Source organism: Apteryx rowi, unplaced genomic scaffold (assembly GCF_003343035.1).
Source record: "Apteryx rowi isolate R43461 unplaced genomic scaffold, aptRow1 scaffold_173, whole genome shotgun sequence".
Taxonomy (NCBI): Eukaryota; Metazoa; Chordata; class Aves; order Apterygiformes; family Apterygidae; genus Apteryx; species Apteryx rowi.
The window spans coordinates 399,287-425,557 of record NW_020448008.1 but is presented as its reverse complement, the minus strand read 5'-3'; the positions used below and the strand labels follow the sequence as shown (position 1 = coordinate 425,557).

At 47.6% G+C, this 26,271-nt stretch overlaps 1 protein-coding gene across 11 annotated transcripts in view; it reads right to left on the bottom strand.

The window, feature by feature from the left end:
- Nucleotides 1-225: 225 nt before the first annotated feature.
- SLC8A3 (solute carrier family 8 member A3) overlaps nt 226-26,271 on the bottom strand; it is a 113,467-nt gene continuing 87,421 nt past the window's right edge. For 2 of the 11 annotated variants that reach the window (XM_026060960.1, XM_026060961.1), the window contains exons 3-8: nt 20,006-20,038; nt 7,830-7,854; nt 4,915-5,026; nt 4,310-4,409; nt 1,580-1,855; nt 226-602 (exon numbers count right to left, since the gene is read on the bottom strand). In XM_026060960.1, the coding sequence (XP_025916745.1) occupies nt 226-602; nt 1,580-1,855; nt 4,310-4,409; nt 4,915-5,026; nt 7,830-7,854; nt 20,006-20,038 (923 nt within the window). Of the gene's footprint in view, nt 603-1,579; nt 1,856-4,309; nt 4,410-4,914; nt 5,040-7,829; nt 7,855-10,528; nt 10,566-14,198; nt 14,211-16,057; nt 16,076-19,509; nt 19,535-20,005; nt 20,039-23,574; nt 23,600-26,271 lie in introns of all 11 variants that reach the window. The other 9 variants (XM_026060964.1, XM_026060965.1, XM_026060959.1 and 6 more) reach the window with 8 other exon arrangements.

Genomic DNA, 26,271 nt, shown 5'->3' with positions numbered 1-26,271 from the left:
TTTGTTTGATTTTGGAAGGGTTTGTGGGTTTTTTTGTTTTTTTTGTTCGCTTGTTCTATGATGATTTTTTGCCCTTCTCGATGCCCAGCTGTCCTACTGTCTGGGCAACAGCGGCACCTGACTGACAGCTGTCCCTTCTGGTGAAACTGCGCTTTGAGGACTGGTGTCCAGTGAGGTATCGGAGGAGGGGGATGCCTCCCCCCGGCAGCACCGTTCTTCCACCGCCTAAAACCCCTTGATGTAGCAGTAGGCCTCCAGGGTGGCAAAGAGGATGTACAGTAGCCACAGGCTCACGAAGAGCAACGTTGTGGCCAGTTTGCAGCCCCGGGGGCCTCCCAGCTCCCCTCCAAGGTGCGGCCGCCGGCGGTATAGCAGGACACTGATGCAGATGAACGCGAAGATGGTGAAGAGGGTGACGGAGAAGGCCAGAGTGCCCGCTGACACCTGGAACTCCTGCCCCTGCGATGCCCAGTAGATCGCCGCCACCGACCACGCCAGCCCAATGCCCAGGAAGACGTTGACTGCGTTGCTGCCTGTGACGTTGCCGATGGACGCATCGGCGTACACGTCCTGGATGGCTGCTGCTTTGCTGGCAAAAGTGTCTAGTGATGGGGAGAGGGAGGGAGAAACAGTTATCGGCAAATCAGGGAGCAGGGCATGCAGCAAGGTTCATGGTGAGACAGCCCAGGTCACTGGGTTGTGTCCAACAGGAAAAAATGGCCAACCCTTCACTTTGAGGGGTTCAAAGTGTGATACCAGAAAAGGCTGAGGAATGGGCCCGAACCCATGTTTTGCACTGCCTTCTCTGATGGGTGAGTGCTGGGCAGCCAGCTCTCGCTCTGGGTGCATCTCTGGCTGAGATTCCTGTCCCGGGCATGCCCTCACGGCGCTCGCCACCAACACCACACACCTCAGCAGCTCACCTCCCCCATGACGTGGCCGGGACCCCTTGCTGACACCGAGCAGGGATGAATGCTTGGAGGCAGGCACAGACCTTGCCCATGAACAGGGAGTCACTTCCCAGCCTCACCCATGTCCCAGCTAAAGGGCTGCTTCCCAGAGAGCTTGTCCAGGAGGCAGGAGAGTGAGAGGAAGGGGGACCCCGGACTCAAGCTTTGCTCTAGCCTTGTGTGCCAAAGAGGAGGGTGACATGAACCGCAGGGGACAGACAAGTGGAAGAGAAAAAGGGGAGATGGTCTCTTCTGAAGCATGAGGGATGCCTCCAGCATGGTTACATTAAGCAGGCTCAGGTAGCTGCTCCCCAGCCCCAGAGGACTTTGTGCTGGGGCATCCATCAGTGCTGGTGCCTGGGGGCAGCCTCTGCAACCTCRGGGGGATGGGGCTGCCTGTGCAGAGGGCCAGGACACAGCCAGTGGGGCAGCTGGGAACAATGGGACGCCTGGGCTTTGTGTGCTGCCGGCTTACAGGGCTTCCTCAGCGCATTGGCCTTGCACCGCTTGGCAGGCTTGTGGGGAGGCTCAGCCAGCAGGCCCCGAGCCCCCACCATCGAGGGGACTTGTGGGGCATGGGGAAGGCAACTTTCCTCCTAGCCCCACGCCTTCCCCCGTGGCCTCCTCACCTGGTACGGAGGTGCCGAAGGCTACGAACACGACGGCAGTCACTGAGTCCTTGAGGCCGATGGTGCAGCCGAAGTGTGAGGCGAGGTCTCCAATGACTGCGGTGAGCATGCCGATGATCAGGATGGAGATGACGAAGCAGGCCCAGCCGTTGCAGTACTCTGTGGGGGGCACGCAGGCAAACAGCACCTTCCAGAAGACGGTCAGGAAGTGCATCACGTAGTCAAAACAGGATGGCAGGCGCTCCTCGCCAGACTCATCCTCGTCTTCATCGCCTGCTGCAAACAACGTGAAAAGAGAGGGCCAGCTCTCATGACAGGGCTCCTGAGAGGCCGCCCATCCTGTGCCCCAGCTGTGTTGCACCAGCTGATGTCTGAGCCAGTGGGTGCAAGACGTCCTTCGCAGGAGCAGGCTCCACCTTGTGCGTGGCCCCCCTGCTGCTGGGCTGCCGACTCCGCTGCTCCCTTGGGGCCTTCRGAAAGGCCGGTGCTGAGCCACACCAGCGCCACGCTGCTTTTCATGGCAGCCTCTGAGCTGCAGCCGAGCAATGAGCTCGTGAGCGGCGCTCTGCGTGCTGCTGCGGCCCCCGGCAGCAGCTGCAGGGGCTCAGCGGGGAGCCAGGCACTGCGCCGTGACCTCCGCTGCCCAGCGACGCGGGCACCGGGATCTCACCGCCAACGCTCCCAAGCACCGGTACCTGCTGCCTGACAGGGACCACGCTCGCAAGCCTCCCCCACCCCACGGCCACTCACCCCTCCCGCGTCATGGCCGCCCACCACGACACATCCGAGCACGGCAGGGCCCGCGTGGCCGGACCCTGGGGTCCCAGGCCCTGATGTGGCATTGGCTGCTGGGCAGTGGAGTGGAAAATGGAGCTGTCTCCTCTTGTCCTAGTGTTATCCTAGTACCAGTACCCAGAGGATATGACCATATTTATCATCATAGCAACCTAACCCCTATCCTGAAAACAGTGAAGGCCAGTCAGGCATGCCTGTTTCCCCTTTCCCAGCGGATAAGAAAAAGCAAGTATCTGAAATCAAAAGGCAGGTCTTCTTAAAAGGTTAAAAATATCACAGGCAGTTATGTAGTATATATTTAATCTGTGCAACTCACTGTTGATTGGCATCATAAAGTCACACAGGTAAGTGAAATTTGGGGGGAAAAATAGTAGAAGGTTATGGAATTGAGTGTAATGACCGCAATTAGGAAAACTGGAATGACACAGTCTCTTGGTCCTAACTCCAGAGTATGGGCCGATCAACAGCGAGGCCCCAGCAAGAACCCTCATCTGTATGAGGGTAAAACGAGCAGCTGTGCAGTCCTTTGGAGGGGCTCCCTCCTTAACTTAGTGGGCCAAGTCATCCCCTGAGGCTAGATGTCCTGCTGGTTTTTCAGATGTCCGAAGCTCTGCAGTGAGGCCAAACTCTTCTGTACAGAGATTTCCCACTCAGCTCCTCCCCAGCTCTTCTTTTTCTCAGGACAAAACTGAATCACAAAACAGCGCTAATGAGAGAGGATTGAGCTCACGTGGGTTTGTTTCTGCCTGTCCCAGTGTGAGTGGGCCTGCTCTGTGCAAGGGTGGCTACCTTTGAGGCTCAGCCCCTTGACGGGACTCTGCACAGAGCAGCAGCACAGGTCCCAGTTAGAAACCCAGAGAGCAGCTTTGAGCAAGCTTTTGAGCGGGAAAGGCTAGAAAATCAGGTGCAGAGAGTGGAGGGGCACTTCTCATCACATTTCGAGCAATGAGAAGAGGGGAAACGTGGATTTTGGAAGGGTGGATACCAGACAAAGAAAATAGAGAAAGAGAAAGCAGATAGGAACCACAGGGTAGAGGAAAGGCGAAGGAGAAAGGAGAAGAAAGAGAGAAATAGGCCTGGAAAAGAATATTGCTCCAAGGAAGGAGTTACCATTTTCATGGAGCCAGTTTCACTTTATTGCTAGAAAGAAGAAATACAAATAGCCTGTGTCTCTTCTTTCGTGTCAGAAGAAGCCTTTGTGGCCACTGGCCCAAGCTGAGCTCCAGCTCAGCTGCCTGCCTGCTTACTGCACTTATGGCTAGGTGAAAACAGCGCTTCTTGGAAGATGCCAGACAATTAGAAAGAGGTCAACAAAGGTGCTGGAGAGCCTGAGTATCACTAATAGCACAGACATCCCTAAAATGTCAGCTCCAAGGCTGCCTGGCTCTGGAAGCCATGAGCTTTCCCAGGCTGCCCAGACAACAGCTCACAGGTCTCAGGGCCTTTCCGATGCCTCTGTAAGACCTTGCTGTGTGGCAGGGCTTAGCATCTGAGCCCCAGGAGGACTTCCCATGAGGCAGGGCCAGTCTGGAAAACTTTCAGCAGCAGGAGATATTTAAAAAGGGCAACATCAGCCACACCAACATCCAGCATTGCGACCAAGGACGGGATTCTGCGGTCTGCATTGGTTATTAGATCACTAAAGCAGAAGGAGCAAAGCCTGTACAAGTAATGTGTCTGAAAACTGGCCTTCAGGGAATGGTTTTTCCAGTCAAGATCTCCTGGGCTCCCTATCTGCAAAAGGCCAGTATATTTGGAGCTAATGAGCTCCTTGAACTGATTTAGCTGATGAGCACCTTGCATGCAACAGCTGAACATCACCGACTAGGCAGATGCTGTCTCAGGTGGCTCCTGAGTCTAGACAGACCTAATCCCAGGCTGTGCATGCCTCTGGAGTTGCTGTTGAGGTCAGTGGACTGCTGATCTCCCTCTCACCTGAGCTGACGGTAATGGCCTCCATGAACTGGTCCCTCCAGGAATGTGTCCCTACAACCAGAGCCAGGTTTGTCTTCTTAATCAGCTTGTCCACGGTGCTCTGTCATGGGAACAAAGATGCGGAAGATTAAACCAGCGTACCAAACACCAGGTCTTAGCAGTCAAGGCTGAGCTCACAAGTGTCCAGTGGAGGCCTCTTCCTTTCCCAAAGAGAGGTGCCACAGACACTCTCCTACCAGTCAGATGAGGCCATGGCTGGATTCAGGTCCACTTTCACCATGGACAGGCTGTCCTATACCTCAGCCACAGTCTGCTTGTTTGGCACTGCTAGAGACACCTTTGCTCCTGTCCTCTCCTGCATGCTGGCTTCTTCTGCTTCCAAAAGGAGGAGTCACTTGTCTTTCTCCCTTCACCTCTGTCTTCCACCAGCTACTTCCCTGTCATTTCTTGTAGGCTTCCCCCACCCTGTACTGTGTCAGATAGTCTTCCAGATGCTCTTTTCTCATATATACTGCTACCCCGTCTCCTTGGTCCTGCCCTCCATGACTAGTCTTCAATTACACAGGACTTTCCCTTCTTGGAGGACCCCTGGGACAACTACTGACCTTGAACTCATAGGACTCCTCAATGATGACTTCTAGTTTGGGATGCTCGCCAAGTATGGGTTTGCCCATCTCTGCAATCCTCTTGGCTTCCTCCTCTTCAACCGTTAGCTTCCTGTCAGCCACTTCTGTGAATGCAAGGTCAACACTAAGCTGCAGAGAGCRTCTTTCAAGCTCTAGGGAAACACCACGGTGGGGCTTCCCTGGACAGCCTGAGCACAGGGCCTTGTGCAACCCCTTCACAACTCGCTAAGTTCTCACAGAGATTTGGGTGACTGTGGTGGGATGTCAGACTACAGAAAATAAAGGACAAAGATTTCTGTATATCAGTTAATCACCAAGAACATATGAAAATATGGTTTTGATTAAAAAAGAAAACATGTTTCTTCAGCCTGCATTGGAGCTCTTTACTTGGATGACATACACCCTCCCATCATCCCTGCAGCAGCCACATCTTTGGTAAGACTGAAGTACCTTTTCTTTCTACCTTTTGGCATAAGTGTCCTTTAAGACAGCTTAGCTTTAATGTTCTGGTATGTTTTCTGGTTTCAAATGAAATTTCCCTTTGATTAGAAAATCACCATTGGCACTCTGTGCTATTCAATGCTTTATCTAACTCTCAGATATACATATACGGTCACAACCACACATGCACACACACATCTGTGTGTATGTGTGTATATATATATATATATATATATATATAAAACATACATATATATATGTGTACACACACACACACGCACAAACACACTTCATTCTTTCATTCTGCACTGTAACTACTTTTTTTGCCACACTGTGCACTTCCTGTGAGACTCCTGTCATTCGGAAAAAATGAGCAGGAAGAAATCAGCCAGTGGCCAAGTGGGTTTTTGTCTTCACATTATTGGATGTTTAATTTTTGCTGGAAGAAAGGTAAGTTTCCCAGGCTGGTAGAAGCTCACTTTGAGGCAGTGGAGGTGTCCTACAGGGCTGCCCATGAGGGGCAGCATGCAGAGACAACCCCTTGGCAGACTCACCTTGCTGATGCCCAGGGCAAACACAGCAAGGTGCCTGGGGACATTTTGGTTGCCTGGACAGGAGGGAGCACCCAGGAGGAAGGGTGCCCTGGGACTGTCCTTGGCCATGACCAATGTCTCCTCTCCCACCCATACACTCAGGTGCAGGCATGTGTCAAGGGGGGTGGGGGTGAGAATAGCACTCACAGAGTGTTCTGCAAATGAAGGTTGGACATGTTATCTTTGTATCCCTTTTTTTCTTTGCCTTCCCACTGGGTTTTGTATCATCAAACAGGAATACAAATGTTTCAGAGGAACATAAATATCAGATCTCAAGAGCAAATGCATTTACTCATGTTCAAGTGCTCTCCTGGACTGACTCCACAGATATGGGTTCCATGAAGCTGGGGATGTGTGTATAAGGCAGTGAAGATCAATATGAGAAACTTGCTCTCTAAAAAGCAATAAATACAACGCCTGCCTGATGAAGAGAGCCCAAAGCACAGGAAGACAAGTTTGAAGAGAGGAGTATCTCATCTACAGATATTCTGCACACACTTCAGTGCCAGATGTCTGAAGTGTGAATAAGTTTTGAGGGTCAGGTGCTGTAAAAAAGCATCCTGCTGGTGCCCTGACACAACACAGTATGGCACAGCAAAGCTCTTGGTGAGAGGGCCATTGCTAATGTCCAGGTGAAATAGTAAGTCAGTGAGCAGATACAGCAAGACTGTGGGACTGGAGAGGGAACTAGCTGAAGCATCTTGGTTCCTAATTTTGCATTTAGCTTGAGGACAGCAACTAGACAGGGGTGGATTTTGCTTCAGAGAGCTGTTCTTGCTGGGACAAAGCAGAAACCTCACAGCAGGTGGAGGCACTAGCAGAGAAACCAAGAGTGCCTTCAGGGACAGTACCAGCAAACCAGAAAAGGAAGAGCTTGAAGTAGACAAAAGTGCTTCAGCAACAGGTATTTGCCCAGGTGGAAAAGATTCACTGGGCTAGTATAAGGCTGAGAATTCATTACTTGAATGATATCACCCAGCCCAAGCTGCCTTCTGCCAGTCAGTCAGTAGCTGACCACAGGTGGCTTGCAGAGGCAACAAAGTGACCTGCCAGCAGCTGAAGATTGTGCTGCTGGTCACTGACACAGAGGTAGTCCTGTGTAGGAGGAAGGTCACAGGTCTGGCAGGATGTAGGCTGTGGGTACCACCACTCCTCTTTTCCCAAGACTCGGGATGCTGCTCCAAGGAGTATGTATTGGCAGCTGCCTGCTGGGACAGAGATCCATCCCTGCGGTGGAGGCAGCTGCKAATCAGTGAGGACTCTCCTCCTTTATTAACAGTGATTGGGAATGTCAAGATCTTTGTGTTTACAAAGAAAAACATCTAGGGAATGAAGATGTGAGTCAATTAATACCTGTGCCAGGCTTTCTGGAAAGAAAGAAGATGGGTTTCCCCTGACTTCCTTGTGCCTGACCAGTTTGGCCTACCAAATTGCAGCACACCACCCAGCTAAGCCTGCATGGGAGCTCTGCAGAAAGAAGGGAGGTAGCACAAATGAGGAGCATCTTGTTCTGGCTGAGCAGTGAGTCATATGTTACCCAAGGTTTCCTGCAGAGTTTACAAACACCACAGGTAATGCCTCAGATGTTATTAGGTACCTCTGGATTGCTGTGGGGTTCATCAGTCCTATGTGGACTCCAACCTCTCTCATACTCTTCACCAAAAAACATACAGAAATTGCAAACTCTGCATGGAGTTTATAAACTGCCTTTCCTCATCAACCCTGCTAGATTGATTACAAAGACTGTAAACCTTGTAAGACCTGCACAGTTTATAAAATGTATAAGAACCCCTATGGCAGGTGACATTACTACAACCCATCAGAGAAGCAGAAACAACTACATCCATCATTTGAAATCACTGAAGTTCATCAAAATCGTCACTGCCTAGCCCAAACACAGTGTACTCTGGATCTGGGAATCCCCAAAAGTTTACAAATGCTGACAGAGACAGAGGAACAGCAGCACCTGGAGAAAAAGATGGCAGCAACTAGGCAACGCAGAATGCAAGAAATGTGGAGGACAACTGCAGGCAAAGGCCAGGTGACCCAAGGGGAAGAGATAGCTAAGCTGGAGAACTGCAGAAACAGGAGTGAACCTGGAACAAAATGTTCTGTATCGTGCTATATTTGGAGGCATGAACTGATGATCATCAAGAACAAGATTCAAGTTACTTATATCCACTTAAGCAGGGATTTAGATGAAATCTACATCTCTTTTTCCATGACAGAGATCTAGAAAGTCCAGTTTCTGCCTCTATCTATACCTGGAAGATCACAAGGTGTATACATCGTTAAAAATGCAGGTGCTTACACATCAGTCCCCCAGCCTTACCACATATGTCACTTGCTCCTCTTTGAGATCTACCATAATCTGAAGCTCAGGTGACAAGGTGCCTAGAGCTCTGCAACGGTCCAGTTTGGCAGACAACTCAAAAGCATGCTGACGTGTGCTGACAGCGCTGAGCTGTGGGAAAAGCACAGCAGTCATCCCAACAAGGTTGCAAAGCCCAAACTCAGAGACAATCTGGCTTACTACAACCTTCACTGAGAAGTAACCGCATCAGAAAAACTGCAGGTCACAGCTGGCAGCACAGTTCCTTGGGCTCTTGCCCACTAACTGCTGTTGTACAATGTAGAAACCAAATGTCTGGGATCAGAGGATATTCCCAGAAAAATGGGAATACCTGACAGAATTTCCTTGGCTTTACAAATCCAGGAGAAGCCCTAGAACAAAATCTCAGTCCCTGCATAGCTTTAACTGATTTATCTTTGACATTGTAAGACAACACAAGGTCTCAGACAAATATTAGCCAGCTAGGAAAGTTCAATCTTCACATGCTTCCGTAAGTATATGCATTACAGAATATATTTTCCTCCCCATAGTAAGCAGTATCAAATAAGGATTTAGCTCAGATCCTACCTTATTCATGCTGTTTTATGCACCTGTGCCAGACAGGACACTGTGAAATCTGAAATTCTCCTCTGAAGGGCAAGAGCTTGCTCAGTTTCTTCTGACTGTGTGCCTGAGGTTGTCAGACAGACTACACCAGAATACTTCTGTGTCAGTCACCAGCAGCAAGATCTTCAGCTGTTGGCAGGTCACTTTGTTGCCTCTTCAGGCCACTACTAATTTGATGAAAATGGAAATTATGTGCCAGGAGGCTCTTAGAAGAGAGAAAAGCAATCAACACTTCCATATCCAGGAATGGAAACAGAGCTCTGGCTGCCCCGGTCAGACACAGTGGTAGCAGTTGGGATGGTCGGGGCAACACTAGTAGAGAGGCCATCTAGAAAGTTGACCTGACTTCTGGCACGCTTGCATAGCAAGCGTGGGATTGGGCACTCAACCAAACTAAAGGTGTTTGTACTTATCACTGCACCAAATGGCTGTGGGACTTGAACATTTTCAGCGGGCACCTTGTTAGCTGAAGACGTGCCACCAGAGGCACCTTTGGGCCATATGCCACACAAGCTGAAGTGACAAGCTGACCAGCAATGGAGTCCAGCAGCCTGCTGACAGCATGCCTACTAAGACATTAATAATGGAGGCCTCGCTGTCATCAGGCAGAGCCTGCACGGGGAACTGGAGCGCAGAGACAAGAAACATGTTTGCCCAAGAATGCATATCAAGGATGTCCTATGGGGGCAGTTGACTGAATACTACTCCCAGGGTAAGTCTGTCAAATTTTAGCTGCAAACAAGCTGCAGGGGAACAGGCATAGGCAACACATCTAAAAGTCCTGCCTGTCCATTTTGATGGTGGTGAGCTCAGAAGGGTGTCTCACAGAAATGCTAATAGAAGAAGCTTAAAAATAATAAATAAAAGAAAGAGTTAATTCCTGAATGATTTGTAAAGAAGGTAGTTACATTTGTAAATGTGCAACAGGAAAGAGAACCTGCCAAGCAAAGTACAGAAACCTAACAAACTTCAAAGGTGAATCTGAAAACATTTAATCTATCCTTGTATTTTCACTGAGTCTCTGTCCTAAAGTAAGAGACAAACATAGTTTAATAAGAGTCACTATAGCTTATTCGATGTACTCATGCAAGTGATAGTGATACACAGATACCACATGCCAGGCTGCTGATTCTCCTCTGAAGATAAGCCAGTGGTGTTTGTGATAATAAGGACAAGCTATGACCTTAGAGGTCCAGTTAACATGTCTCTTGCCCAAACCTGCACTCCCCATACAATCAAGGTAAAGAGCTAAGCACTTCCAAAGAGCAATACAAAGCAGCTGCATGAATCTGCTACCTCTTCTCACTTACTCTACAGGGAACCTGAACACTGTAGCACGAATCAGTGTCAGCCACAGCAAAACACTAGCCACTGGCCTCTCCCTGCATCAGGCCTACATGCCGGCTCTATTTGTTCCCATAGGATTTTGAGTACTGAGTTGAGTGCTGTGTGTAGAGACCCAACAGCTGAGAGGTAACAAACCCTTGCAACATCCCAGTGACAGAGCACACATCAGAGAAGGGGACAGCTGGGTTGCAAGGCCCTTGCCTCATGGTTATATCTGTACTAATAAACAAGGCCAGGATATGGGCTCAGGCACTGGCCTGCAATCATCTATGCTACTAATTGTTAGAAGGCTCCATGGCAGAGTTTTGGCCAGTAGCACTCTCCCAACCAATACCCACACCTGGTCTGGAGACTAGCACAGTGTAGGGAGCCCTTCCCAGAAGGCAGCAGCATTAAGAGCCTCCATTTTGGAGACAGCAGAGGAAGTCTACCTGTATGGAAGCAGGCAGTGCCCTGCTGCTTACCTTTAGGACCAGAGGACACTTTCCGGCCTGTTTTATTTGTTAGTACAGATGTAACCATAGAGGTTGATCCCACACTGACTACTTTTCCCAAACACCATACTCTCTTGTGATAAGTGAGTATGTCATGACCTGTCCCACTTGCACAGAGAAATGCAGGGGACATGAGGGCAGGCAGAGACCCACCAAAAAGGAGGCTGGCTCTGCAACCCACTGCATGGGACACCCTTAGAGAGAAAGGAACTCTTGCTCCTGCTCCTGGTTTCCTCATTCATGTCTCTACATCTCATTTCTCTCTTTGCTACAGAATGGCATTGCTGTGGCACATTCTTGGGCCAGTGGCCCAGAGACAGTGTGGCCAGGAAGGACAGAAGTCTCCCGCACTGCTCTCAGTGCAGACTCCTGAACCCTGTGAGAAGTCAGAGGTGTCTCTCATCTGCAGCTGTTGAGAGGTCACAAATTAGCTGTCCCTATCACCAAAGTCTCCTACAAGGKCTGAAGTGCTAGACGAGTGCTCAGAAACATATGTCCTGTTTAATCATGTACAAGGTAGAGAACTCACCCAGGAAAACATGGACTTGGGTTTGACTCCTCATCAGTTTGAGATTTAAACTGACAGCTCCTGCCTTTCAGGGAAGCACTTCAGCCAGCAGGCACTGTCTCTGCAGAAAATGCGCAGCATGCTCTCATGTGGACTACTCTGACTGGAGGGCCCTGAACTTGTGAGGAAATGGGTGTAGAAATGGGGCGCTAGAGGGGTCCTCCAGGAAGCAGAGACAGGGCATCAGTAGGGTACTTCTGCTCTGCCCTACCCACTTCCATCCAGGTGTGTTAGGCATCAAAGAAGACTATYAAGAGCTGTCACACATAAATGAAAAGCAGGGGGGGAAGAAAAGACAAAGTTTTAATTTGGAAGGTCAAGTCTGTCAAGGTGAATGCTGCCAAACTGCAGCTTAATTATTAACTAGCCCTGATTTCTGTTTGCATCAGCATCAGTACCTACCTTTCAATGCAGATCGCACCCTGGACTTCCAGCTGTCAACCCCAATTAAGCATGATAAGGTCTGGATATGTCAGGCAAGAAAGGGAGCTTGCCAGGGCCTCCTGGGCTGCCTCCACCTCCTCCCTGGAAATGGGAAGGTGGGGAAGGAGGAGTCCCCAACACCCTTCCAGCACTGGAACATAGGTGTGCACTAGCATCGGGCACTAACAATGCACCTACACCACAGCAGCACACACAGTTTGCTAAGGTTAGGCAAGCAGGGCCTGCTGTGCCAGGTACTGCCGAAATACATTCTGCTCCTCATCCCAGGTTGCTCACAGATCAGAGAGGAGATGTTACAAGTAGGGAAGAAGAACAGGTCTGATAACATCAAAGGTTGGATGGGAGAAATGAGAAGGACCCAGTCTGTAGCAATGGCCACATTTCACACATGCTAGGTGCCGGACCCAACACTTCCTTGAAGGAAGTGACAAGAGGTTTCTGGTTAAATCACTCTGTGCTCTGATTCTGACGTATTCCGTCCCATTCAGAGATAATTCAGACAGACAAGGTAGGACAGGCAAAGGGGGGGGGTCAGCAGCTCCCAGTTATAGCTCTGCCACTGACATGCTCTGCAACCTTGGCCACATCCCTTTCTTGCTCATTCCGCAGTTTCTTCATCCACATAATGAGAATGACTCTTACTCCTACATGGGCATCCTGAGACTTAATTCATTGCTATTTGCAAAATGCTTTCAGATCTACACGTGACAGGTAGTTTCTTGGGATCAAACTACTGTAAGGAGATCCTTTCTTGGTATTTCTTCCAAGAGAAAACAGAGCCGTGTTCACACATAATGTATGGCTCCTGGAAGGTACTGCATGAGTGCTTGCTAGCTCAAATGCCTTCAGATCAGGTGAAACCAAATGGGAACTGGACATTGCCTGTGGCCCCCCGACACATCATAAATCAAAGTTAGATAAAGATCATTTCTGTGGGGGTAATCTGGCCACCATACCTTTTGCACAGAAGCAGAAAACAGGAAGGCCCCATAATACTGCTAGAGAGGTAGATACCTATCACCTAGGAAATGCTGCAAGATTACCAAACAGCCACAGACCAGTTTGTATTCTCTGTTACTTGCTGAATAAATTGGATTAAAACCAGCAATGTATTCATGCAAGTCTGCTACGGAGGCCATTTCCTACCCCCTGAGCTATCCATTTCTAGAGTGGGCATGTATCTGCATGAAGGTCACCCCTTCTGGGGGCTGTGCTGCTAGGAAGAAATTAAAACAACAATCAAAATGGGATTTTTGTTGCAGTTCAATAAAATATAATCCCAGCTAAACAAAGTAAACATTGAGCATGAATGAGTTCCCCTCTCCAGAGTGCTGTCAGTCCATCAGTTACAACTGGGGAAGACTGCTGGCTAAAAGACACTCTGGCTTTTGAGGTTAGCATATTGATATGCCCTTTAATGAAACACGTGCACACCCACAAGCACCAACAGTCTATGCTGTTTTCTAAACAGGGAGGAATCTGCTTACTTAGCCCCAAAAGCTATTTTTGAGGTGTGATACATCCAGTATACATGCCCCAGTGTCCTTAATGCCAACTCGGAAACACTACACATTCATGAGGGGAAGACTAACGTACAGCTAAAACACAGGACTGGGAATTGTGCATAATTTCACTCCTGGCTCTGCCTCAAGATTATTGTTGACACAACCGTCCCCAACAGGGCAGTTGATTGGCATTTTTGCTCCAAAGAAAGGGCTGCTTGGACAAGAGGTGGATTTTAGCTTGGGTCCATCTATACGCCTGCGGTGCAGTCAGGGTCCGAGGGCTCCTGCGAAGAGGATGGTCTAGTGGCACGATCCAGGGCTGTGCTGCAGCTGGCCACAGGCTGCCAAGGTGCCAGACACGGGGCAAACGCCACAGGGCCGTGCTCTGCATTGTAGGTGGGAGAGGGAAGAAATCTGGGTTGTAAGGGCTACTGGCTCCGAGTGGCTATGTGGCAGATGTGAAACGCATGTGCACATGTGTGTGTGAACAAGTACGCACATGCCACTGTCTGAAACACTGGAGAAATTGGAGACCCCTAGGAAGACTCTAAAGGTGGCTCTGGGACAGAACAAAGGTGTCACTCTGGTGCAGAGCCAGGTCCGAGAGAGGCAGCCAAAGGGAAATGGGGCATTGSCCGGGAAAAGGTGGTGTGAGACGCTCCTGGGAGGGAGGGATGAGGAGAGGGACTGACAGATTCCACTGAAATGTTCAATAATGCAGTTTTTACAAAGATTCCTGCATTTCTACGTAATCTAAATCTAACATGACACAGACTAAATGAGAACGTCATTTCTATCTCTGCTTATTAGCCATGGTTGCTGCTGAGTGACACTCCAACATGTGTTTCTGTGGTGGGATGGCATGCATAGCCTTGCTAGCATTCGGGCTGGCTGCTGGCTTTAACAGTGCACCCAGTCTGAGCGCTGCAAGCCCAAACCACAGGTCAAGCACACGCCATTGGGCAGGTAGGCCACTCCAACCAGCCTGGCAAAGGGGGTGGTAGGAGGGGACTCGCACCCCAGGGACCTTCCCCCTTCCTCATAGGCAGAGATATGGCCTTTTCTTTTTTAACTGAAAAGGGACTTTTTTTAACTGAAAAGGGACTTTCTATAGCTGGTGACCACGTTATCCAATAATACCTGCCAGAAGCAATCAGTTTGGATCACAACAGAGAGTGAAAATTGTATTATTCTAATACAAATTATTTGGTTCCTGAGGTTCTGATCAAATTAGGCAGCTACTGAATTAAAGCAATGAAATTAYTGTGAAGAAGGCTGTGGTCGACTTAATTTCAGTCCTCCTGGACCTGAAGAAGTAACAAAGGAAAACGTCTAAAGTGGTCAGAGGAGTTTTCCATAAATACCCTACGCTGATACTTGGGGAACCTGGGACTTCTGCCTGCCACTAGCAATTTCCTAATTAGCCCAATATACTGTGGTCTCAAGCCATCCTCTGGACAGCAGATTTAGCATACTCTTTAAAAGCAGCAGAAACTGAAGCTTGCACAGCAGGGATACTGCTCCTTTGATTTGCAGCACAGCTCAGGCATATGAACATACATAACCAGTGCCTTAATTTCATGTAGAGCAAAGACTTGCAGTAAACTTTGTGGCCTATGGAGACCCAAAGGGTTACAGAGCTCTTGTAAGAGGGCTTCTGAAGCTGGAGCTCAGCCTGCAAGCAGCACTGCTGCCTCATCATTGCAGGCCAGTGCAGGACCAAGAACTTCTAAATTTGAGTTTTTATTTTTCAACTCTATTTACAAACCTGTCAGATTCAAGCTCCTCTCTGTACCCTGCATGCTGGGCTTTATCTTTTGACAAATGTTTCTTTAGTGCAAATTCAACTATAATCATATCTGGAACTGGAGGAATAAGAAAAATACAGGAAGCATAAATCATACCGCAATGTGATCAAGAGAAACCAGAATAATGGGGATTTCAGGCAATGAAGGAGGATTCAGTATTAATAAATGTAAAATACTGCCACATGGAAAGGAATTGAAGAGTGCTGAGCCAGTGCTGAGGGTGAAGAGAGAAATGGTGTTTATTTTCACCACATCCTCGTAATACTGCCCTCATGTTGGGCCCATTTCTGTGTGCCCTTGCCCCTCAGATGGAAAGGGTCTTAAAAATATTTAAAAGTGCATTGCCGGAGCACAGCAACGAGCTATGCCTAGGGACGAGACTGCTACCAGACTCCTATACGGGAAGAGGCAGGCCTGGCCCTGCATCACGCTGTACAGCGCTGTCATGAACACCTTGCCCCACTCGGACGGTCGGGAAACCACCACGCTCACCTGATGCAGGTAACATCACATTCATGCCCCAGGAAGGACTCCTGGAGTGCCATTATGCTGGTCCCAGCACCACCCTCCCGGGGTGACAGGTGCCACTGTTTCCTGCAAAGTTTGCAGTAAACCCCTGCAGCTCCTGGGTGCTTCAGGAAAACCAAAGCACCAGAGCTGCCTGAAGAGAGATAGTAAAGTGATTACCCCAAATTAGCCCAAACTACATGTTCTGCTTTGCAATCCTGGTTAGGTCATTTCCCAAAAATGCGACAAAATGCTAGAATTTGAGGAAGGCTTTTACATATCAATCACTTTGATGTTCTTAAGACATTTCTCTTAAATAGTTCCTGCTAGACATTAATACCTTGAGCTGGGTTTGTCCGTCACTACTGCAACAGAGCAAATACAAACACAGAGGGCCTGACTGAAGAGGACGAAAAGAGTCAAAGCAGGTAGAGGAAAGGAGAAAAGCAGTCTTACCTTGAGTGAGCAGTAGAGCTGTGGGGAAAGAAGAACAAAAGAAAGACAGGAAGAAAGAAGAAAACAGGGAAAAAGTTAATATCTCATTGGGAAGAGCTGTAAAAGCTGTTTTGCAGATGGCAACTTTCAATGAGCAATGAATGTGGCTTAATGCAGTGTGTGAGCTCTCTGTAGCCACATGCTAGGTGCAGGTTGGTGAGCAGGCCCAGTAGCAGCAAGATGGAAATGAGGCTGGAGAGAACAGGTGAGCATTGGGGCTCTGGGTCCCAAAAGTATCCCCCTGCCCCCATGAGCAAAGGCAGAGGTATGGGATGTGGGAGGGAAGGAGCAGGGAGGGGAAGGAAAAAGTGGGAGGAGACAGTCACACTTGCCATCAGGGTCTGACATGACCCAACCTGACCCAAAGGCATTGGAGGTGTCCCTGCTTCAGGCAGGAGTTCGTGGCTGTGGAGGGAAGGCTTGGCAGAACCAGGAGGGTCTTGGTAAACCGATGCAGTGTTGCTAGTCACTTGTGTGGCCAAGAAGAGAGAGGAAGGCCAAAGATGATGGGGAGCCCATCAAGAACTTCATCAGGGGTAGGTGTTTATAAAGTGGGTGCTGGCCTCAGGACCRGCGTGAAACAGAGCAGGGGGTAATGCTGCCATGCACCATCCCCAGGACTCCCCAGGGATGTTCTGACTTGTCTGGGTCTACCCTGCATCCCACAGGTATCATTCACAGAGATTCAGGGTGCCAAGTTGGGGTACAGGCAAGCATAAAGCATCACCACTTTGAGTCTTCACAGGTCTCTTTGCTCCCAGTTGCATGTCTGCCTGACAGTATTGCATGGGCATGTGCTGTGCAATGTCATCACAGCAGGATGCAACTGCATTTACACAGTAAATGTAACTGCATGGTCCTGTGAGATCAGAACATGAGTTGGGATGGAGGGAGGAGAAGGGGGAGAAGATCCTTGTAAGGAACAACCTTACTTTGACTTTCCATAAAGGCATAGCACAGCCCTCTGGCTGACTTGGACAGTGGTTTCATGACCCTTTTCTGCCTTGATTTCCCCACTCCCCAAAAATGTCACAAAGAAACATCCTGCTGGATTCCTCTTAGGTGATATCTGTAGAAAGCCACGGCCTGCATCCAACTTTCAAACTAACCATAAGAGAGTTTGCATAAGGTATCACACAGCAAAAAATATCAAACCTTCTTTGAGAGGGGCTAAGCACCAGTTCCATGCCTTAGCTTTGACTTTTACCTGTCCTTCAAACAGCAAACTGGTCTCTCAAGACTTGTTTGTGTGCTATGATGGTATTGTAATTACTAACACTTATTATCATACACTTTTAGTCTCAGAAGCTCAAAACTCTGTACAGTATTAACATCCCCATTTGACAGATGGTGAAACAAGCAAAGAGAGGCTAAAGGGAACATTTTGCATACTCAGAAGTGGGATGGATTCCAAAAGTGCTAATTTACCAAGGCTTGCCAGTTCAGGCCTCTGAAAAGCAGGCACTTTTACAGAGGTACCTAATTTTATCTATGCTGGTCTGAAAGTGATTTCCTAAGCAATTCGTCAAAGGTCACACAGCACATCAGTGGCAGAGTCAAGAAAAGTAATCCTGACTCCTGGCTCGCAGTCTCTTCTGTGCTCTGTTAGACAACACTCATGGGCATACCTTTTCATTCAGACTGCGAAGAGGCATCAGACCAGTCAAGATCAGCCACACGATCTGGCACTATGAAGAAAATGCCAGTGGCCCTCCACATCATCCCCAAGACACTGTGGAGCCTGGCAGCAGTTCAGTGTCCTTCTGTGTCTATATATATTAACGTGCATGCATATTTGGCAAGAGGAGGGCTACAAACAGGCAACAAGCCTCTGAACTCACTGCATCTCTATTAGCACCTTCACTGCATCTCTATTAGCACCTAGGAACTGTCTTAATCAATCTAACGATCACCTCAACTGAAGATACTAAGGGCACTCAGGGGAACACACTTGTCCACATGCACAGATACTGGGTACAGTGAAAGGAGATTGAAGGGAAGGGAAGATGAAGAGGCCACTTGCTGAGCATCTTTAATGTTTTTGAGAGTCAAGAATCTCTTGGGAACATGGTCATGAATAAATTCTGCAGCAAGTAGCATGGCCACAGAGCCAGGACAAGCAACAGGGTATTTGCTCTGTCTACATAACCTCCTGCCCTCACACAGCTTTGCCAGTAGGTTTCAGGTCTGCCACTTCTCCTTGTAGAGCTAATCTGACTCTCCTTGTAGCTCTGTCCTATCACATCTCCATGCTTCCTTGTAGCCTCCTTGCTCTTCCATGGTCTTCTGGTCCTCCAGACAACATGGGAAAATTTAATTTACATTTTTGCAATTATAACCATTAGTACAATGTGTCGATTCGGTGTTCAAATTTAATATAATGAAATATTGCTGGGCCCCTAAGCTACAGTGGTTATTAAAAAAAAAAATCACTCGTTCCTCATGTATTTTAAAACTGTTATTCTAGAGCTCTGGGATTTGAGTTTATTTTTTTCCCCATTTCCTTTTGAGCCTGCAAAAGAAGTATTTTTCTCCCTTTCACTTATGCTATGATACATGAATATTTGAAGAAGCCTATAAAGCTATGAATGAAACATCAAGAATATGGCATGCAGAAAGCCAAGGGATTATTTTATCTTTATATTTCTGAGTGAATGCTGTGCATGCAAGCAAGAAAATGATTTCACGGACTAAAGCTTCCTTCCTGCACATGCATCTGCTAATATGCCCTTAGTCCTGACCTGTAATGTTTCCTGACAATCCATCTGGGGATGCTGTACCTGCACTGGCCCCTTGCGACAGTTCCTGTGCTGTTCCCATCCTGCAAGCTTCCCTCTTCTGCCCCCAGCCCAGGCTCCCTCGCTCTGTCCCCAGGGTACATCCTCTCCTCCATTCCTGCTCCTCAAGTCACTCCTTTTGAGTGGCCAAGTCAGTTCACCTCAGCTCTGTAGCATGGCCTCATTGCTCTGGCACCTCCAGTACTCTCAGAGGCTTGACAAGCATATTGTTACAGGAAGTTGCTAAAATTAGCTCAGTATTCAAATCCAAAATAGCAATCCCATGTATCCCTTACCTAAACCTTGCACAGCGTGAGTGCAGACAAATACATGTACCTGCAGACAAGGCAAGTGACACTAACTCTGCTTTTCACTCARTTCTCAGGAGACATGAAGCCTTGTCTTCAATACAAAAAGAAGGCAGTGGGCATTTTAAATGCTAAAAGGAGGAAGCACATAGGAGCGATACACAGAAAAAAACATGCAAGCTCAGTGTGACTTCCAGTGYTGCTGTGAGTACCAAAAGGATGGGTGTAATACATAAAGGTTTCCTATCTAAGCCTGGCCTCTGCATATTAATTAAGCCACTGCCTTGCAAGAACTAGTCTGTTAGCATGAAACATTGAACATGTTCACGTGCAAAGTGCCAAATGCTGCCTCACTCATTCTTGATTAACATAGAAGGAAGTAGGAGCTGGTCATTGAAGATCGGGAACTCCAGAGGCACAAAGGGGTCCGCACAGGGCAGCCGGCAACAAAGGCATCGTCGCAACAACTGCAGGGATGCTTCCCTCATACGCGTGCCTGGGTGCCCTGGGTCAGCACCGGGGGAAGAGGTGACGGCTGGTTGGACTCCCGGCAGCAGAGGGGGAAGTCACTGCAGCGTAGCCGTGCGGAGTGGCAGGGTTGCGCTGGGAGAAAACAGCACTTCACATGTGGGCACTTCCCAGATGCAGCTTGGCTTTCCCCTTTATGGAAGTTGCCTTCCTTGTGCTGCTCTGTGATACTGTATTTGGCTGGATCCCAGCTTAAACTCTGGATCCCATTTTCTCCTTTATTGGGATTTCTCTGCCCTGCAGACCTGTTTTTTAATTAGGCAAAATTGTATGTATGAACTCTGCTTCCCCACCACCCCTGAAACCCTRCAATTTAGACCTCAATTTAGCTGCTAAAAAGCCAATGACTAATAAAAAATTTCATCTGCATGTTTTCTATATGCTAAGGGGTCAAATTCTGCGGCAACACAAATGTTGGTGTAGTTTACAGGTCAGGATTTTAATTCCCTCCTGCTTTAACTCTACTGAGGCCAAAGAAGGTTAAAGCAAGAGGAACCTGGCTTGGCATGGGCAGAGATCATAAATCAGGTAATCCTGTAATTTACACCAACCTGGGATGCTAAATGTGCATCCCAGCCTCTTTCTAAACAATGGAATACCCTTTTCTACACTTTACCTCAGAGAGGGATCTGACCATGCTATATCCTTTATTGTGGACTCTTTCTTGATTAACATAACATAACATTAACATAAATCTTTTCTAATCAATACACCTAAAGATTCTAGGAAGGCACTGTATAGATAAGAGGATTCTCCTAGGTTGTCAAATGTATGTTATTTACATACATTTAGAGTGAACATATACACTCTTTACATACAGAGTGAACTGATATTAGGGAGGGGGAAGCTGTGGTTTTTGAAGAAAGCATTTACCCAGCATAATCACAGAAAGCAAAAGGAAAGGAGAACACATTGCCCAGATCCCATGCACATCCAAAGGAGCTCAGTAACCTTGCAAATTGAGGGGTGAATGACTAACGTTTTTAGGCTATTATTTACTGCATCTCTAAAGAGTACGTCCACACTGCAGAGCATGGACCTCTAATACAGATCTCTGTGCCAGTGCCAAATGTGCCGGGCAAAGCTAGCTGCTTGGCTCCTGGAAGCACCTGGCACCACACCAGAAGTGATCCATGCAGCCAGCTAGCCAGAAGCAGGCCTTGTTTTGGTTCTGCAGCCAGTCAAGGAGCATTAGCATGGGGGTCCTGGCAAGGTGCAAACACACACTCTGGGGCTCAGCTCCCTAAAGGGGTAGGGGCCACTCATCTTCCAGATGCAAGTATCCACACACTCCGACTCCATACCAAGCTGAGGTGAGCGAACAGTTTCCCTAAAGGACCGTGGAGAGCTGTAAAGCTGTTTTTTTTTCATAGGCTAAACAAGCCAGAGATTTTGCAGCATTAGCCTGAATCCTATTACTATTGAAGTCAATAGCAAAGCTCTTACAGACTCTGAGAAACAGAACCAGATGCATTCTCTCCATCAGGAGAACCAACATCATTCAGCTTTATCACAGTGCAGCAAGCAAATGGTTATACCAACAAGGAAAAAGGTAACAGAAATCTAACATTTCTTTGATWTTCCCATTTATAGCTGATGGAAGAAGGAGCTTCTCAGAATCTGCCCACACTTCAGAAACTGCAACCATGTGTGTTCTTACATATTGATGCAGSTTATCTTATCTGGGCATGAACTTTTGTACCAAGTTACATCATCTTCATCAATATTTTGAATTAGATAACGTGGTTTGATCAATCCAACCTAGGAACCCATCTTTCTTTGCAGTTTAATCCTTACTCTGTGAATCCCAGCCACATCGCCCCTCTGGGGTGTGCAGCTTTCCTGTAAGCAGTGTTGACACGTGATTAAACAGAGGTGTGTCGAGAGACTTGTCTGCACCAGGTGACTCTGTGCTGGGAGGGTTGAGGGGACTTCAGACAAAATCTTCCCAAGCCAGGTCATACCATCTATTTAATAGTGTTCCATGGGGCAACTGTGTTCCCACTTCCAGTAAAGTCATATCTTATAGGAGACATGCTTTCTGAAGCAAAATTTTGCAAGAAGGATGTCGGTCCCTTTTACAAAGTGTAACAATCCAGAATCAGTATTCATCAGTATGCATCATCCCTGAGGCTGAATCTCCTACCACTGTACCACTGGCTGAATTCTCACGAGTAGGCTCCCAACTACCCTCATGAAACATAATTTTCCAAACCTGATTTTCACCATTATCTGCTATCAGACGAAATCTTCCAAAGTAGCCTCACTTGTCATTCTGGCTTTATCAACACTAAGGCTAACCACAATTTAAGCAGAAGACTGACTTTTTCCAGGGAAAGCAGAGTAAATTTTGCTCCTGTAATCCAGGACTGCATACAAAGTGTGAAAGCTGATGTGTGAAGACAGTAGAAACAGTCTGGATTTCTCTGAAATCCTGCAGGGCTGAGATAAGCAAAAACCTAGATCTGAATTGTGAGCTAAGTGATACCAGAGCTGCCATGAGAGTAAGAGTCAACTCAAAAGACAGCAGCTTGTACTAAAAGAAAAGTCTTGTTTCACCACAGGAACACTTTAAAAAGGTGTTGAAAAAAGGATGGCCAGAAAGGTGGCTCAGAGTGCTGTGATGTTTTGAAGCCCAGCACTATGCTGTAGACAGGGATTTGTTTTATGTCACTGCACATACAGAGGAAAGATGAGACAAGAAGGATCCAGAGGTTAATTCCTTAGAAAAGGAGAAGACAAAAAAATCAGGAAACCTGGGAGACAGCCAGCACGATGGAGAAAAGCAGCACACTCTTCACTGTCTTGACAAGCAAAGAATGTGGTTTTCTTTTTGGTTTCTTTTTGCTTATTCACTTCAACTTAACTAGCTTGAAGCAAGCACCATCTTTGCTAGCACTCTTTGCATCTAATGTGCCACTACTGAGTCAATATCGGGTTTCATCACAAAATAGGTTGGCAAGACACCCATCTCAGATCTATTCTAATCTCTCTGAATTATCTGAGCACATCAGCTGGTAAAGTAAAACTATCTAATGTGACTGGTTCAGATGATCAAACTACTTTGAAAAACTCCCTTACAGAAACCAATGGGTGAAAAAGAATAAATGGACCGCAAGATGAAGTTTAGCATGGTAGATGTTACATTTACGTAAGGGAGAAAAAGCAACAAACAGGCATAAGTGTTCAGCTCCTCACATAGCAAAGGATAAATAACTGAGTGCTCCAAGGCTCAGAGCAGGAGTGGTACTGATATAAATGGGGGTAAGCAGTAAGGTAGCAACATCTGTGGATGATGCAAAATTTTTCAGTTGAAAGGCTATATCAGATATTCATACAGATAAGAGGAACAACCATATTTACATTGAAGAGGCTGTTATGTGTTGTGTGGGCCTTGAGCAGCCTGCAGATAGGAATTTGGTTTTGGACCACCACAGGTACCTTCCTGAGCGGAGATGTTTTTCCTCTGATAGTGGTGCTGGTGGGTGCCAAACAGAAAGAGCAATAGGATGAATTTCCTGCAGATTTCTGGCCCTCACCAGAGACCTTTCTATCGATACACAGTCCCAAGCATGCCTCACACAACTATGCAGCCCAATATTGTCTGCTATAGCAACCAACAGACCAGGCCATTCCCCTCTACACCACAGCTCTGGTCAGGGCCAAGCAGACACTCCTTTGACTGGTGGTGACTGCTTTGTATAGGCATGTGCATGGGACAACCAAGCCAATAATTCAAATCAACCATACGGTATTGCACCCTGCCCACCCATYCTTGTCCTGGGTGGTATCCTCTTCAGTTATGTGTCTGTCAGAAACCACTAAAGCCAGTCAGCAGCAGCATAGGTCCCCTCTGAAACAGCACAAGGGATTTTTAAGAATACAGGGCTCTAGACCAAGACCTGAATCCAAAATAAACTGTCCAATTATTGCCCCAGCATGGTTTGAAAAGCACACATCTGTTCACCTGATCACTGGCTCACCCTTGCTGTCAGCTCTGCCTTCCTCCAGGAAGAAGGGACACCACACCAAGCCATGGGCACATTTCATCAGTACTCCCAGCTTTTATCCTTAAGAGGAGCTAGCAGCTATGCTCTGCAAAGCAAAGTCCTCGGGCAAGGGCAGACCCCCGGCACGAAGCTATGACAGTGCAAGCATGATTGAGATGGACTGTCTGTCTCTGCATGACCCTGACAGGAGATTACTTCAAAACATGACTTGCCAGTCCGCTGAGGCGAGCAACACACTCTTGCTCCCAAAGGAGCAGGAGGAAATGTTTTGAAGACAATATGAAGAACAGCCTGAAAACATYAGATATTCTTACAGCACCCTAGGCACAGATTTAATATGAGAGAGCTAAGTGGGGAGCAACAACAAGATGAGGCCACACAGTCAAGAGAACCACATCCTTTGTGGTGCTAGGAACAAATGTATGGGCAGCTGAAATCCAGAGAGACTGCCTCATCAAAAGCAATCTGGCCTGAACCTCCCAAGAGAGCCAGGAGTTGTGCTTTGCCCTAGCCTCCTGAGTTGTGTGGAGGCCCATTCATCACCATGATAATAAAAACAACAGAACTCATTGCTAAGGATATTAGTGGCTGTTTTATGTTTTTTTTCCCCCCATTCTGTGGCTGATGGTGCAATGGCAGAATCCATGAAGTGTCACCAAGAGCCTGTTTGCACAGAGGTGGCCAGTCTGACCTCAGAACCAGTGGGGTTGTATTGGTTGTACACGTGTTATACGCATCTTGGAATGATGCAACACTTGTAGGAACATGCGTCTGCTTCATTGTTGGTGCCAGCATGAAAATCTATGTGTGCTTCCCTTTACACGAGTGCACATGACACTGCCTGTACAGCAGTGTGGGTGTGCACTGCCTCCATGAGTGCATGAGAGCCAATGTACGCCCTGAGCCTCCTTATTTCTGCCAGGATCCATCTGCTTGCATGTGAACCTGTGTCAGGGGCAGCCCTGTAAAGCTGCTGGCTACAGTGTCTGCTGTCTATCGATCCCGAAGTGCTGTATCTGGAAGTATCATGTAGCTCCTTGTTCTCCATCCCCAGCACAAAATAAGCTTCTGGGCGATGCCATAGTGGGCATGCAATACAGAGCAAGGATCTTTCCAGAGGACCTGCAATTCATGTAGTGACTGTGCCACCTTTTGTCAGGAACATTTACAAATACATTTTAAACTCCCTCTTAGGATTTTAAAAGCACAGTGCTCTTGCTCTGACTTTTCTCTAATGAGGCTAACAAGTGCTCTGTATCTTCCCCTCTTCATGATTTTTGATCATGTTTCACTTCTTACCGGTAAGCAGAGTCTGATGAAGAGTTTCCCCTTACTTCTGGTGGAGGAAGGGGTTGATCTCCAGGCTTTTTCCTGAAGACCGTTTAGTCTGACTTGGATCTCCTCTTTGTCTGTTACACTGACTCCAATTTATGTTGGTGTAAATGAGACAAGCCCAATATCCACTGCAAACTGGTGTTATAGTCCAAATAACAATGAGGACAGGACAATTGTACAGACTGAACCATCTTAACTGGCTATCTAGATTTGTTCAAATAAGTGTTTTTGTTCAGCCAGATGCAACAGGCATATATAGGAACATGGAATGCAGGACGTAACAAAAACCAGCCCAATCCTGGCTCTGTATCCTGAGGTAYGCATATTTAAAAAAGGATTCAGGGCTCACAGAGACCACAACCAAGCAGAAACTTCAGTGTGATGCTATAGACTGCTGAGAGTATAAGCAGGAGAGTGAGTCAAAAGCAGGTGATTTTCCTTCTGTATTTGGCACTGGTGAGATGGAAGTGGGAGCCCTGTGGACAGAAAAGTGCAGAGAAGACACCCCAGGGTGATTCAAGAGCTAAAGAAAATACTTTGCAGTCACAGACTGAAAGGGCTTAATCTCCTTAATCTCCCCAAAAGAAAAATGAGCGTAATATGTATATAGTATGTAGGTACCTACACAGGAGAAAGCATGAGACACCACACAGTTCTTTATCCTAACAGAGAAAAGTATGAGAAGAACCAGTGGCTATAAGCTGAAGCCAGACAACTTCCTTCTAGAAGTCATGCCCACAACTACCCTGGAAGGCAATTAACTGCTGGAAAGTACCCTCATGGGATATGGCAGGCTGGTCACTTCTTCCGATCAAGAATCAATGCATTACTAAAAGTCAGACTTTGGTGAAACTCAAGGGCCTGTGCTCAACACACAGTGAAACCTAATGTCCCTCATTGCTTACAGGCCGCATGAGAGGGTCTAATGGCTTTAAATTATGAATTCATTTTGGCTTTAAACTTAACAAATCCATGGATGCAATGTGACACTGCCATGCTAATGCAAGCTGTGTCTATCCCGAATGTCCTGGAGAGCTGCGCACGGAAGCTAGGACGGGCTAGAGGATATTGCTGTGCACATGAGATAAGAGACAGAAGACATTCCAACAAGGGAAAGTTATGTGACACCCTGGCAACTGCCAGATGTTCTCACCACCTGCAGCAGTACATGGGAGTGAAAATAAGCCCTTAGGCACATACATCTGTCTTTACTGTGT